The 14,419-nt window shown below is 34.3% G+C and overlaps 1 protein-coding gene across 2 annotated transcripts; it reads right to left on the bottom strand.

The window, feature by feature from the left end:
* Positions 1-5,912: 5,912 nt before the first annotated feature.
* On the bottom strand, positions 5,913-12,917 carry LOC127127448 (uncharacterized). Of its 2 annotated transcripts, none has more exons than XM_051056635.1 (24): positions 12,750-12,917; positions 12,498-12,634; positions 11,772-11,856; positions 11,573-11,626; positions 11,331-11,422; positions 11,104-11,207; positions 10,830-10,905; positions 10,159-10,612; positions 9,727-10,065; positions 9,425-9,631; positions 9,170-9,268; positions 9,011-9,083; positions 8,801-8,928; positions 8,396-8,684; positions 7,893-8,128; positions 7,666-7,790; positions 7,430-7,547; positions 7,283-7,338; positions 7,081-7,174; positions 6,802-6,991; positions 6,644-6,715; positions 6,451-6,560; positions 6,309-6,371; positions 5,913-6,208 (listed from the first exon to the last, which is right to left on the bottom strand). In XM_051056635.1, exons 1-24 carry the CDS (start codon positions 12,795-12,797, stop codon positions 6,101-6,103), a joined length of 3,357 nt encoding a protein of 1,118 aa, XP_050912592.1. In that variant the 5' UTR covers positions 12,798-12,917; the 3' UTR covers positions 5,913-6,100. The 2 variants fall into 2 exon arrangements, with proteins under 2 accessions (XP_050912592.1, XP_050912593.1); XM_051056636.1 differs by having other exon boundaries at positions 12,498-12,631; positions 12,750-12,915.
* Between the last annotated feature and the right edge of the window lie 1,502 nt (positions 12,918-14,419).

The raw sequence follows: 14,419 nt of genomic DNA, 5'->3' as shown, positions 1-14,419 counted from the left end.
GATTTCTAAGACAAACTAAGATAAGAAATCTTAAGATATTTAGGCAATAACAGTTACAAGAAATAACAGCTCAGAGTTATGCTTAAGATCTTTCAAATGCGTTGTGATGTTGTCACCTTCCTTTCAGACTTCAGCTTCCTTTTATAGAGACTGAGAAAGAGTCGTTGGAGAGTTTGAACATAATGAGCAAACTTAATTAAGAAGTATGCCAAGAGAGACGTTGGAGGCTAGCATCTGGTCTGAAGCTTTGTCCACTGAATAATAGCATTACTCACAACATCTTTCGAAGTGTTGGGTATCTACCAAAAGGTAGAACAGACTGAAGATGTCACATCTCTATTCCTTGAGCCTTGCAAAACAAAACCCTAGTTGACTTTGTCCAAAAATCTGGGGCTTTGATAAGACAAGACTGCTTTGGTACAGTGTACGGATCATATGCCCTTCAACCTTTCAGAATCTAAGTTGTCATCAGAGGCTAAGTCTTGAGACCAAAGGCTGAACCTTCAGAGTCTGATGCCTTCAAATGCTTATGACCACTTCAGATTTTGATCAATCAGAATTTAGGCAAACATTGCTTTTTCATATATGCTAACAATCAGGATTAATTATATGCTTGTGATCCTGCACACTTAAACAAATGTTAGCATATTCATTTGTTCTTTAAATACTTTGTTATCATCAAAATCTTAAACGATATGAACAATCTTGTTCCAACAAATTCCACATGCAAATTTATATTAAGCATGGTTAGTGAGACTATAAGTCTCTTAGACGAGGCGTTGAATCTCTCATGTGGTACTTCTATCAAACCCTCGAACAAAACTTCAATCGCGCCTCTTGGACGAGATTCGTATGTTTGATCTCGCCCGAGAGACTTCAATTGAACTTTCTTTTGTTTTTTTATTTTAAATATACTAAATTGTATTATTACTATAATAAATAATAATCTTATACATGAATATGAATATTCTATGATGTCACTTCTATCCAAACACATCATCAAAAATAACATTCAAATGGTGTAGAAAGTTAAAATCCTAAAAATATTAAAACGGAGTGACAAAATTTCTGATTTTTAAAATATATATTAAATATAAACTTTTCTATAATTTATTTACATGCATAATTTAATTTGTAGTAACAATATATCAAATCTTGAATCCATATTTTCTTTTGGTGAGATGAACCGGTCGAATGATGTGTAAAGTAGATAAGTTGTTAATAACAATATCTCAAGCCCAAATATTAGAGTTTTTTAATAGGAGAAGATGAATGCAAATATTTTATATTTTTAAAGAAGGAAATTCTTGACTATCTAAAAATATAGAGTTGATAATGATGTGGTGTATTGATTTTTTTTTAAGAATATCCTATAAGAAACTATTACTCTCTTACTAATTCACGTTAAAGTGACTTTATTTTCTTTTTTCTACTTGTAACAAAAAAATATTTGTAGTCTTAGAATCTATTTTTTGTGAGGGGAACAAGTTCAACTTTATGTATATTAGATTAGTAGGTATGTTTTGACCTTACACTAACACATATCATATTATATAGTAATATAAGTTTAAATTAATTGACTAAAATACAATGAATTCACATTGTCTTGGAAAGAGTCAACCCTATTTTTGAATCTATTATGGATATACTCCATGACTTGACCATGTAACCTCCTAATCGTACTCGTACGAATTTCATGTTCAATAACTTTACTCAAATATTAACGACAATCAAACATCAAAACATTTTTTTTATCAAAGTTCTAAATATTCAACTAGCAATGCGACAATATATGTCAAATTCAATGGATACGCATCGTTTAATGTATAATAACAAAAGTGTTAAATAATATATGAATCATAAAAACCTCTTAGCCAAAATATTATTTAAATTACGTATACCTTTTTTGTTTGACTTGATTAATGGATTTTAAATATTTGTTTAAAATACATTAACTAAATTCATTTAGTTTTGTTACAAGATTCCTGAGTTTTATTAAAATAGGATAGATGGAATAAGTTATAAATGTATTGTTAGGGATTAAAATGTCATTTAGTTATAACAATTCACGTATTTTAGGATTCGATTATTGAACCGATTAATTTCATTTAAGATTTTTTTTGAACAACAAAGTTATATTCACATTGATATGTAATAATTATTACACATAAATTTGATACTTAAGAATTTTAAATTATATATATATATATATATATATATATATATATATATATATATATATATATATATATATATATATATATATATATATATATATATATATATATATATATATATATATATATATATTTAATTTTTATTTGAAAAGATAAATTTTAAATTATTTCATAAAAATATCATTTATGATGATATGAGAAAGACAAATTAAGAATTTTTTTTAAAATAATATCGAAATAATCACTATTTCGAAGTATTTATCAATATAACAATTTTTCAAAATTAATGAATCAATGCGCTATTTGCATTGGTGCATGGAATGATTCAGTTGAACAAAAGCGTCATTATAGTGATGGATGCATGTTTATTTCGTCACTAGGAGTGGCGCATGCATGTCTAATTCGCCACATATAATGACACATGCATAATCCACTCAGTGAATTGTGTCAATGCATGTGGCTACTGCTCCCTTTACATGTCTATAAATACAACTTCACCCTCCTATAATTTTTCACACATCTTCTTACTATCTTCTTCCAATTTTCTTTAAAATGTCTTCATATATGTATCCTTATATTCACAAGAGAAATGTCATTTAATTTTTTTGGCAGTGCAGCCTCCGATGAAGATCCAACTTTGGAATGTAGATATGTTCGAACATCTTAACAAGACCTTGAATCGTTTGTTAGATAGAGAAATTGCAGAGAGTGAAAAGATCAGAAGAATTCAAAGGCTTGATACCACGTTCAACCAAAATGGAGAATTTTTTTTATGGGTGAATGTTAAAATTGACAAAGATGTTCACATAATGATGTATAGTTCTCACAAAATTGCGTTGATGGTTGTAGTGGCATAGTTATGTTGTTTATTTGTTATATTTGTTTGTGATGTTATTTAATTGTTGTAGTTGTTTGTGTTGTTGTTTAATTATTGTTTAATTATTGTTTAATTGTTGTTTAATTGTTGTTTAAATTATTGTTTAATTGTTGTTTTCAAGTTATTGTAACTGAATCTTATGATATTTATGAAATGCATGTTGTTTTTAATATAAAGCAAAAAGGTTACAATTAAAATTATGTTGTTGTGCTTGGTCCAACATTGTGACAGTTTGTACGATTATGACCGAGTTGGCGACATGAACTACATAATCTCACCATTTTCTTCGTTGTATCCATTTCGGTTCGAATACAAGTGTTGTTTGGACGACCCTTTTTATTTCTTTGTATTATTTCATTGTGTCAGAGTATGTCCATTTGATATTCAGGTCAATAATCCTCTTTTACTACCACCGAAAATCTAATTTTATAAGCATTGCATAGGTTTATGACTTTGTAATGACGGATAGTAAGTCGGAAGGATCATGTCGAACCTTTGAACATGTCACTATGACATGGGAGCAGGACATATAAAAGGCTTGGAACTTTCCGCAGTCGCACCAACCTCTATCTAGTTCCACTTGATAGTGTCCCCTCGGCATGCCTTCATTGTGATCCATTGACTCAGCAGCATTGTACCAACCTTTAGTATGATCAAACACTGTGATCACATGTGTGTTAGCTTTGGAAGCTTCCTCTTTAATGAATTTCATTGAAGCATCACTAAACAGCTGCCCAAATTGTAACACTGAACTCCATTTGGAACGTCTGATCTCAAACAACGACCATAGTCTAAAATAGGTTGCTCGCACTAAAGTGGTCATTGGTAGGTTTCGAATGTCTTTTAAGATAAAGTTTATTGATTCCACGAGATTTATTGTCATGTGGCTCCATCATTGATCGTTATTGTATGCCCTAGTCCATTTCTCCAATGGAATATCGTGGATCCATCTTACTGCATATGCATTTGACAATCTGATGTCTTTGCGGTAGGTTTGAAGGAAGGTTCTTTTAATGCATACCTTGCATTGACAACCTTCTTCCACAGCGTTTTGTCTTTGATCTCCCGCATGAAATTTTGAGCGATATGTCTAATGCAATAGAAATGCACCGAAGGAGGATCCTGCCAGCTGTTATCAATATTTTTATAGGCACTCACAATTAATGGGTGTTTGTCTGAGATCAAACATAAGTTAGGCTGAGGAGCAACGTGTAATCAGAGATTTTTTAGGAAAAAACTTCATCCTTCAACAGTCTTCCCTTCAACTAGTGCAAAGGTGATTGAAAAAAAGTTGATGTTGTCATCTTGTGCCATTGACATGAGCAACGTTCCTTTATATTTCTCGTACAACCATGTTCCATCAATTTCTATAATAGGTTTACAGAAAGCAAAACCTTTGATGCATGGTTCATACGCCCAAAAGAGTCGGTGGAATATGCCATTACCACTAACACAAGTTCCGTTTGAGGTATATCCCGTCTGGAGATGCACCAGAGTGACCGTGTGAAACTACAGTTCGGCATGCAACAAGAAATTTCAGAAACTCCGACGTGTTTAGAAGATTAACATCAACAAAGAGTCGATAGTCAATGAGATTATTCTGATTGAAGAGACTTCGCTAAAGAGATGTGTCGTCGTTGGAGGAATTGACGTCAACACATCTTAAACGAACCAATCATACATGGTGCTAGACCCACTCAACATTATATGGCTTGATTTAGGTCAGTTACAACGCCATAGTTTGTGACTGAGTCAAGGTATTTGATTGATCCATGCCAACGAGCTTCGTCATCATATGCCCAACAACAAATCTCTGCCCAACAATTAACCTCACACCATTACCAAACCCAAGAACAATGTCAACCCACCCAAACCCAACGACCAACCTCACACCATTACAAAATGATTCAATGTACCAATCAGGCAACCATACCGTCCACAAACAACCCAACCACAACGACTCAACTACGACAACAATGGCACTGAACTCAATTACGGCAGCGCCGTTGGCGGCAATCCCCCAGCTATTGGGGAGAAATGATGACAAATTTGTCTAATACCGTTGAACCTTCCGCAGGACCTTCACACCAACGACCATTGCATCATGTAAACACTTAAAGATCCCAAACACCTCAGGGAAATCGTGTAAGACCTCAAAGGCAGGCTAACGCATCAGGATGTGGAATAGGGGATGCTTTGTGCAAGTACTACATGGTATGACGCATGCTTTATAGGGATAATTTTATTTTTTTTGAAAAATGATTATATTGATTTTTTTTTAAAAGTGATTATATTGATTTTTTTTTTAAAAGTGTGTTAGTTTAGTATTATATTTGAAAATTTTGGTTATTTTAAAAAAAATCACAAATTGAAATAAGAGAATAATAAATATTTACAAATTTAATAAAAAAAAAAGTAGCATTTTTCATTATTGTAAAATAAATTATAATATAATACAATTTCTTTTAAAAAAATTGATATATAATTAGAAATGGAGAAACTACATAAAAAAACTGAATGTTCAAATGAAGGTTCAATTAATTATTAAGTGTTCAAGCTTATACTTTCAATATTTGTTTTTGGAAGAGGCCAAATTGAAAAGTCTTCAACATTTTGTAATTTAAATATCTATTATCAGAGATTTAAACATAATAAAAATTACACATACTTTTTGTAAATTGAAATTAAAAATGATTTTTTTAAAGAACTTTTTTTTTTTTAAATGATTATGTTGATTAGTCAACTATAGAAGGTATATTACTTATTGAGAAAATTTATAAAGTAAATGTTGAAAGAATCAAATATCTAATGGCTATTATGATGAACAAATCAAAGAAAGTGTAGTAGTAGCTATAAAGTTTCAAGTCAAATGCATGAGAACTCAACATTACCACTCCAATGGTGTATAGTTTAAGTGTTAATTCAAACACTTGTATGCCAAAAGAAAATATAATCTACAAAAAGGGTAAAAAAATCTTATAATATACAAGACAATAAATACAACAATTCATGAGTATATTTTTTTCACTATTTTGTGTTTGTGTCTCTATATTTGCCACCATTTCCTCCTTTCCATGGTCTTGACAAGCTCATTTGCTAATGATGCAAAATTCTCAGCTCCATTTTGCAGTTCCGCGGTGCGTTGGCTTATCCTCTGAATCAAATTCATCAGTAAAAAAATGCAGTTTAGCAGGATTTCAAATGCGCGAGTTCGATGACTTTATGTACTACTATGCAGGACTATAAATTTCTACCTCCAATTTCTCCTGTCTCTCCATAAGCTTGTTTCTTGCTTGTGCAGCAGTCGAAGCAGCATCCTAAAATTCGAAATTAGTTAGATATTTTTGGCTTATTGAAAAGAGGAAAACGATAGACGACTTGACGACGTGACATTACCCCTGTTTTTCTATAAGCAGCCATAATTTCTTCGGCCGTTCTGATTTTTGGCTTTACGTCATCGTTACTCCCACCGTGAAAGAGTTTCTCCCTATCATTTTGTAACTTATCTGCGCGCCAAGGAAGAAAAGAAAAACTTTAATTAATCTTTGTGATTAAAATATGAGATAGGTTCTTAAGTAATTTAATTTACCTTTCTGTTTGTTTTTAACATCAGGAGATGAAGTAGACGCTACGATTTTAGGCTCGTCTATTTGAATGTCATCTGAACCAAAAGAAAGCATGTTTTTGAGGTTTCTGTTTGAGAAAACAAAATGCAGAAAAGAATGAAGAGGCATTTCAGTAGAAAACCTATATCGAGCTCCACTTCTTTTTCATCGGCGACTACCACCGTTGGACGTGAATCTGGAAAGGAATGCTTGAAAAAGATGTCTTCCAAATGACTGAAATTGGAGGTTTGAATTTTATGCAAAACTGGTTGAGTGGTTTTTCCACCTTTCAATCCTTTGACAATTCCGCCTAGAATCCCCGGTTTTGTTGTCTGCGGCAAAATACTTAGGCTTATTAAACTGTTTGCTCATAGCGGGGAACATTAATGTCCAGAACGCAACAAATCGGAGAAACTAAAACCTGTTTTTTCTTCTCATTTGAAGAGAACGTAAATGCGGCATCAGCAGCGGCTGCAAGAACTTTATCGTGAAGACAAGGCAAACGCTCGAGACTCCTAAAACAAAATAAAATTGTTCGTTCAACCTTTTTCTTCGTCGGATGCACATTTTGCACAGTAATTTACAGTGTTAATTAACTCTTCGTTACAGAATAACAAACATACCTGAATTCATTTTCGCTGGCTAGTAATGAGATGAATGCCAATTCAGAACCATTAGCCTGTAATTAATCAAAAAGTTGCATGCTTTTGAGAGAATATCATTGACCATGAAATTTCTCACAAATTTAAAAGTTTTTGAGAGTATTTTACCAGTACAATCTGTCCGTTTTCATCAGAACACATGGTTTTATCCATGTTAACTTTATAATTCCACCTTAAAATCGATAATAAAGAGCTTTCCGACACCAGTTCCAAATCTGGTAAGGATCTTTACACAGCCAATCACAAATTTATCAATTATACATAATAGACAAAACCAATAAATTTAGTACATATTGCAAAGTGAATTTAATTTTCTAGAACTCGTACTTTCTAAGCACTCTCACCTTATTTCAAATGTTCCGGTCTGAAGCAATGATAGAATCCCACAAACTTTGTCATCTTTCTTCAAAATTGTAGTCCAATAGAAAGATTTTGAATGTTCCACTTTTCGAATCGGTTTTTTGTTTCCCTGTAAGAATATATCATATACATCAAATTCATTTGCAATAAGACTTACGATGTGAATACGAATTGTACGTGATAAACTGATAATGGAGTAGAAGACCTCTACCAATGCTTTTGCGGACAACAAATGCAATGAATTTTCACAGCAAAGCAGGACAAGTGGATCCAAAAGGACTTCCCCAGGTGGTGTGATTTCTGAAGAGGAAACTTCAGCCTCCGATGAATTTACCACGGTTGAGCTACTTTCTTGCACCGGCTCTTCAGGGCGAGCGCCAGCAGTACTCTTCAAGGATTCCTCGTGCTGCTTGTCATTTGACACTTCTGAGGTTGAGATGATATCATCTGGAGCACACAAAAATCTATTAGAATCTATGAAGCACTGACATAGAGACGGACATTGAACACAATATTGACACCTCGACACGGGTAATAATTTGAGAAAATGGAAGTAGTTGAATATAACCACATGTGTTGGTGTCGTGTCAGTTTCTGACACCTGACACGCCTTTAATCTGAAGTGTTGATCCTACATAGCTTAGATTTTCCAAAGATATGCCAAATGCAATAAAACTGAATCCATTTAGTGTTTTTGATGAACTTTGTACTTGCCTATAACATACATTGAAATTGCAGTTGACTCCTTCACATGGAACGGCCGGCTCGAGATCGTTTTACCAGTATCACCCTCAACTACATTAATTTTACCATCCCTAGACAAGATAAATAGTATCTCTTCCTGAGATTCTCCTGAAGGCGTTTCTAGTTTCTTGGGACTATTTACGGCACTTTGAAAACATGTTTGTTGTTTCCAAACTATTGAAGTAATCGGTGAGCTTGAGCCAGGTACACCATCAATCAAGAACAAAACCGACAACGATTTCATATCGCAAACTGCAACCTGGAAAGAAGCAATTGAACGAAGAATAATCAGTTGAGAAATTACGACGCATCTACTAACGATCAAATTTGCTAACAAGAAATGAAATGTGAATTAACTAGTCAGATGATACCCACACGACCACTTAAGAATCCAATAGCAAGTTTGGTTCCAGAATTTGCGAAAGATAACGCTTGTACCGGAGAATTGAGAAGAGAAAAAATAGCACTGCAATGAGGTCCTTTTCCTGGTGTAGCGTCATGGACTGCATACAAGTTTCACATCATAAGAATGAAAGAGCGCAAACGGAGAAAGTAGTCGTCTAGAAAGGTGACAGAATAGATCACCTTCAATTTTAGTTTCTGTGACGAAATGGATTTTTTTTCCATCGGAGCAATTTTTAAGGTCGTAAACACGAACCTACAAAGTCATCACAGCCGAGGGTTAAGTATAGAATAATAATACATTGCCTCAGATAAAGTAACCAATTAAGAAAGATTTCTGACAAGACCGCATTCATTGCCCACAGCCAGAAGTAGGGAAACAGAACAAAAGTCCAATTTTGTCACTGGAGTAGTCGACCCCGCCACTTTTACACCATTAACCTACAAAACACACAGGAGATTCGTGAAAATAAAGTAAAAGTTTGATTTTGATACATTATCAATGTATGTATGACTTTAGAAATGGTTATGATTAAAGTTAAACGTTTTTAATAATCTGACGATTATTTTGGGATAACAACATTGTGGAATTCATACCTCTCCTTCTATGTAGCAAATATACGACAAGATTGGATGTGTGGCATCACACAGAAGGACAGATCCATCAGAATAGCCCACGAAGTAAACTCTGTCAACTCCGGCACCTTTAACAGTGGACAAGTGGCTGGGAACACCCCCGGTTAAGGGCCAATTTGCAAAACTAGCTGAGCCAGGTTTTGTGCTAGTTTTCAGAATTGAGGCTACCTAAGATAAACGAAAAAAAGAAGTTGAAAAACCGCAAGATGAACAAAGATCGGAAACCGGGTTTTGCATAAAGTAGTGGCGGACAAAAAAATCACCTCAGCTAGAGTTTTCGATGAGTTTAACTGACTCGGCAACTTGATGAGTTTTGCAACGGTCAAAGATGGATCGGCCATAGGTATTAGCACCGGAAACTCCTGTGCAGATACAGATGATGTCCTATTCTGCTGAGACAATAATGCAGACAAGCTATCATTATCGTAATAGTGTATCTGTCCAGGGTTTGTTAGCACAAAAAGATCGTCTTTGCTATTCAAATCCCTTTCTCCTAGACTTGGCAGTAAAATCAAGTCTGCGAAAGTGCCGTTAAGTGTAAGGTCTGCACGACCGATGCATCTTAATGACTCCATCCCAGATGACCATTCGAGAGTTAAAACCTGTAACGGCGAGACACGTTAAAGTTTATAGGACCAATAAAGATAAACTGAGTAAAAATCAATTTAAAATGAAATGATAAACAAATAACTCACAGTCAAAACTTCTTCCGAACCAATTTCGTCACCGCCATAGACAAACAACTGACCAGTACAATCGTTGTGAGATTTGTGATTATTGGACCATTGTAAGACAATGACCGGGATTCTTCTTTCTGCGTTTGAAAGTTGTAGCCTAACAACGTTTTTAGAGGAAGTGGTTTGTTGACCTTTTGAAGGTGCTGCAGATGACAAGTTCCAGAACAGGATATCTCCGTCTAAGTATCCAACAGCGAGAATGGAGCCATCAGAAGATGCCCAGCAAAGAGCACTTATCTCTTTGTCTCCGAGATTTTGCTCTAAAATATCAGCTGGAAGATTGGTGTCCATTTCAGAAGTGTTACCGCCGTCATCTTTCAATTCTAGATCCTTTCCGCCACCAAGGAACACAATTTTAGCTTCGGAAACATCCCAAAGAATTAGCAGTCCATCTTGAAATGCAATCAACAATCTGCAAAAACATAAATATGTAGAATTCGTTCTTCATCAAATAGAGACTGATGCGTAATTCACACACGCTAACTGATTTTCGCTCTGATTTTTCGAAATTGGGCTCATCAATTGTCATTGCTTTGGTAAATACCAATAAGTAGCTATCAAGTCAAGATACCAAATTCAAGGGCAGATAAGTGGACTTAGAAAAGCTCGGTGACGGAATTATATCTTGCCTGTTCCCAGAAGAATAAGGCTGCGATAGAATTCCGACAATTGGTTGATCGCTGGACTCTGGAAACCCGGCAGCTTCTATCAAAAGGAACAAACAATGGTAATGAGTAACTCTTAAAGCAAAGAAAAACATTTCAGTGAAATTCAGTTCCTATTGAAGTGTATGTTTGAACATTTATGACTAACGCAAAAGATTGACAGCTTGCATTTATTATTTATAGAAAGCAAGATACGTAATAATTATCAATCATCGTCAAAACATAAACCCAACATTACCCCTTAGAAACTTAGCCGATAAATGATTAGATGACTTCAAAAGTTGTCCTTCCTCGGCGTCAAACTTTATCACAGAAAACAAGCCGTGCTCATCTCCGACATAACTGCAGATTATAATAGAGTAATAATATTAATAATCACGTAGTCGTAACCATTTGCAAATGATTAGTAGCAACAAGACGTCAAACACACAGATGTACAAAATTAAAAGTATTTCCCTAACATACATGAAATGTGAGCCGCTGATTACAGAGAAAGCGGTAATATTTGATTCCCATTGTAATGAACAAATAAGACTCCGAGTCTCGAGATTCCAAACCTGCAAAAAAAAAATGAATGGTTTCCATTTAGCGATATAAATCACAACCTATAATGAGCAAAGCGAATCAAAATCAATCACTTCTCGGCGCCTCTATTAGAAAGCGATATTGACATAAACAGAAAATAAAATCTAGAAAAATAAAGTTACCTGGATATCATTATCATTTAAGACCCCAACTAAATGCCCCTGATTTTGTAGGAACTGCAAGTGCCAAAGAATCCAAACATCAAAATCACATTCATATAGAAGCTTAGCTAGCTAACATTGTGATTTTGATCATTCACATGATAGAAAATCCAACAACATCTAACTCTAAACGAATTCGAGAACTGCAAATGCTGCGTACCTCCAAGTATTTATAAGGCAATTGCTTAGAAGAAATCAAAAGTCCTTCAATATTATCACCGCCAATCACCTTAAGTCTTCCATCCCTGCCATTAAACTAAACAATATGAGCAACTGAAGAACCGACAACCTATTATTACATGCATTTTCCGTTGATATATAACTCGACTTGATACACCAAATACACCAAATAAGAAGAATCAGACATTATAGTAATAAAATGATCCTGTCATTATTACCACATTGTCTTCCTAATCATGCCAAGGACTATGTTGATTATACACTCCCTTAGCAAAATGACTGCACCGTATAACTTTCAAATGTTTGTTTATTACCATAAGAATCCGAACGAATATCATTACCGCAGAAAAGAAAAAACTTAAACACTACCCAGCAACTAAAAAAAACCTAATTTACTCACCGGCATAAACAAAGCCTCTTTTTCAGAAAATTCAAAAGGAACTAAATTATCCTTTACCCATTATAGATAATTAGAATAGCCCAAGGTAACATTTTTACTAAATTGCCGAGTCCAGAGTCCATTAAAAACCAACACTGACCAGTAACAATTTGAAAAAAGTAATCACAAGTGGTGGTGGTGGTGGTGACAGAGATTACAACTAACCAACATTTTATACATGCAATGGGAGCATTTCAGACTGCAATCACTAAACAATACTAATAACAGAATCAATAAACGAATCATAGAGAGAGAGAATGAACTGACAAAGTCCCAATAGCCAAGAGTCGTTGAATGGAATCAAAAGCAAGAAGTGAAGCAGAAGACGGAATGCCATAGTGAATCACAATTCTCGGATCCAATTCAGTTGATTGCAGACTACCGCCATGCTGCTGAAACTTCTGCTGAAAAAAAAACAAGAACCGAAAACCATAAAGAATAAAAATTTGAAAATCGAAATCGAAAACATGGGGAAGAAAAGAAACCCAGAAAGAAAGAAATGATTTTTTTGATATATACGTTGAAATGGTGGTGGACAGCTTTGTGCAACAACTTCTTGGCAAACATGGTTTTGATGATGATGATGATGATGTTGTTGGCGTAGGTTGTGTTTTTTTTAAGAATAAAAATGGTTTTGATTTGTTGGACTGATTATACGATGCTTGTAATGAAAATTTTGAATTATAAAGAGATTAAAACAAAAACTTTGTATTTGCTAGCTCATCCACGAGTCAATGTACGTTTATTTGACCTTTTCTTATTTTATTAAATCTAATTTAATTATTATTTATTATTATATAATATATAATACGAGATTTTTAACAAGGGGATGTAGCTCAGATGGTAGAGCGCTCGCTTAGCATGCGAGAGGTATGGGGATCGATACCCCGCATTTCCACTTTTGTGATTTTGCCTTTAAATCCAAAAGCAACTCTCGCTCTCTCGCTCTTATTGTTAAAGCGTAGTGTAATAAAGCTCTAGTAACTATATCCTTCACGTATGTTATAGATGTGGCATTTGTTGTAGATGAAATTATTAATTTAATTTAAATTATAATATTAATAAATTTTAAGTTATTTATAAATATAAAAAAATTATAGTTTAATGTTTATAATCGGTTATTATTGCTTGTGCAGCTTTGAAGACATGGAGAAGAAATACCCATATATAGCTAGTCTTGCCCCAGTCTGTAAGATCTTTGAAGAAATTTGCCTCGAAATGAAATCTAGGACATTTGTACCATAGTGACTTGAGATGGTCTCCCTGTACTTTGAACCTTGGAGCATTGCCCCTGATTTACCGATTCTTTGAGAGATTGTCAAATCTCGACGTGATTGCTCCATATTGACTGAATCTTGAAGCGGCTTGTCCTTTTTCTCAATGGAGTTTTCAGACGTTTTCGTCCTTTGGTGTGATCATTTAAAGTGACTTGTCCCTGCTCAACTGAGTCCTCAGGCGTTTTTCCCCTTAGGGTGATCAAACATCTCAATTGATGCTCATTGTGGAAACTTTCTAGATGTCAAGTGCTTATTCGTGAGTAAAATTATTCATTTTTGAAGATGATAATTCTAATGTTATGCTTATGTCAGTTTTGAAATCCAAGTTTTTTTCATTGAAAATGATGTTGTGATATTCAGTGATCACTAGTCAAAATGTCATATTGATAGCAACACAAATGATAAGCAAATCTTTAGGAGTCAGTTTTAACGCGATCTCGTCGTAGTATGCTTTCGAAATAAATACTACTTCAATTAGGTCTTTTGAGGGTTATAATGTGTTCTGGTTCACGGTTTAAGAATAAAATGATTTATGGTTCAAAATTTTATTTTAACCCACTCATTCTCCTTGATGTTCTCCAGTAATACAATTAGTTAATTCGACATAAATATTCATTTTTCAAAAGGATTTTGAAGGTTAAGGAACCAATGAGGTTTTCGAAGTGACAACCACCCCCCCCCCCCCCCCCCCCCCTCCCCTTTTTCTTACTTGTAGTCACACGAATTTGTTCTTGTTGGGGATCTTTCTTGTGATTCTTCTTTTTTGTCTTCCCTAATTTTTGCGTAGACTGATTTTTCAAGTTTGCAGTCTATCGGGATGCTCTAATTTCTGTTTGAGTCACTCGTTTTCGAGAGCGAGTTTTTTTTTTTAATTTCTCGCTTTTATTGGGAATAAATCGCGTGACATTTGTT

The sequence above is a fragment of the Lathyrus oleraceus genome, chromosome 3, assembly GCF_024323335.1.
Source record: "Lathyrus oleraceus cultivar Zhongwan6 chromosome 3, CAAS_Psat_ZW6_1.0, whole genome shotgun sequence".
NCBI classification, from domain to species: domain Eukaryota; kingdom Viridiplantae; phylum Streptophyta; class Magnoliopsida; order Fabales; family Fabaceae; genus Lathyrus; species Lathyrus oleraceus.
This window is presented reverse-complemented; position numbering and strand designations above follow the sequence as displayed.

What these genes read in the sequence shown, in the direction of transcription:
- LOC127127448 (XM_051056635.1), bottom strand. Translation starts at nt 12,797, where the DNA reads ATGTTTGCCAAGAAGTTGTTGCACAAAGCTGTCCACCACCATTTCAAC. An exon ending in CCTTATTCTTCTGGGAACAG is followed by an intron (nt 10,613 to 10,829) that starts GCAAGATATAAT and finishes ATGTTTTTGCAG; the next exon opens with ATTGTTGATTGCATTTCAAG. An exon ending in GCCAGCGAAAATGAATTCAG is followed by an intron (nt 7,175 to 7,282) that starts GTATGTTTGTTA and finishes ATTTTGTTTTAG; the next exon opens with GAGTCTCGAGCGTTTGCCTT.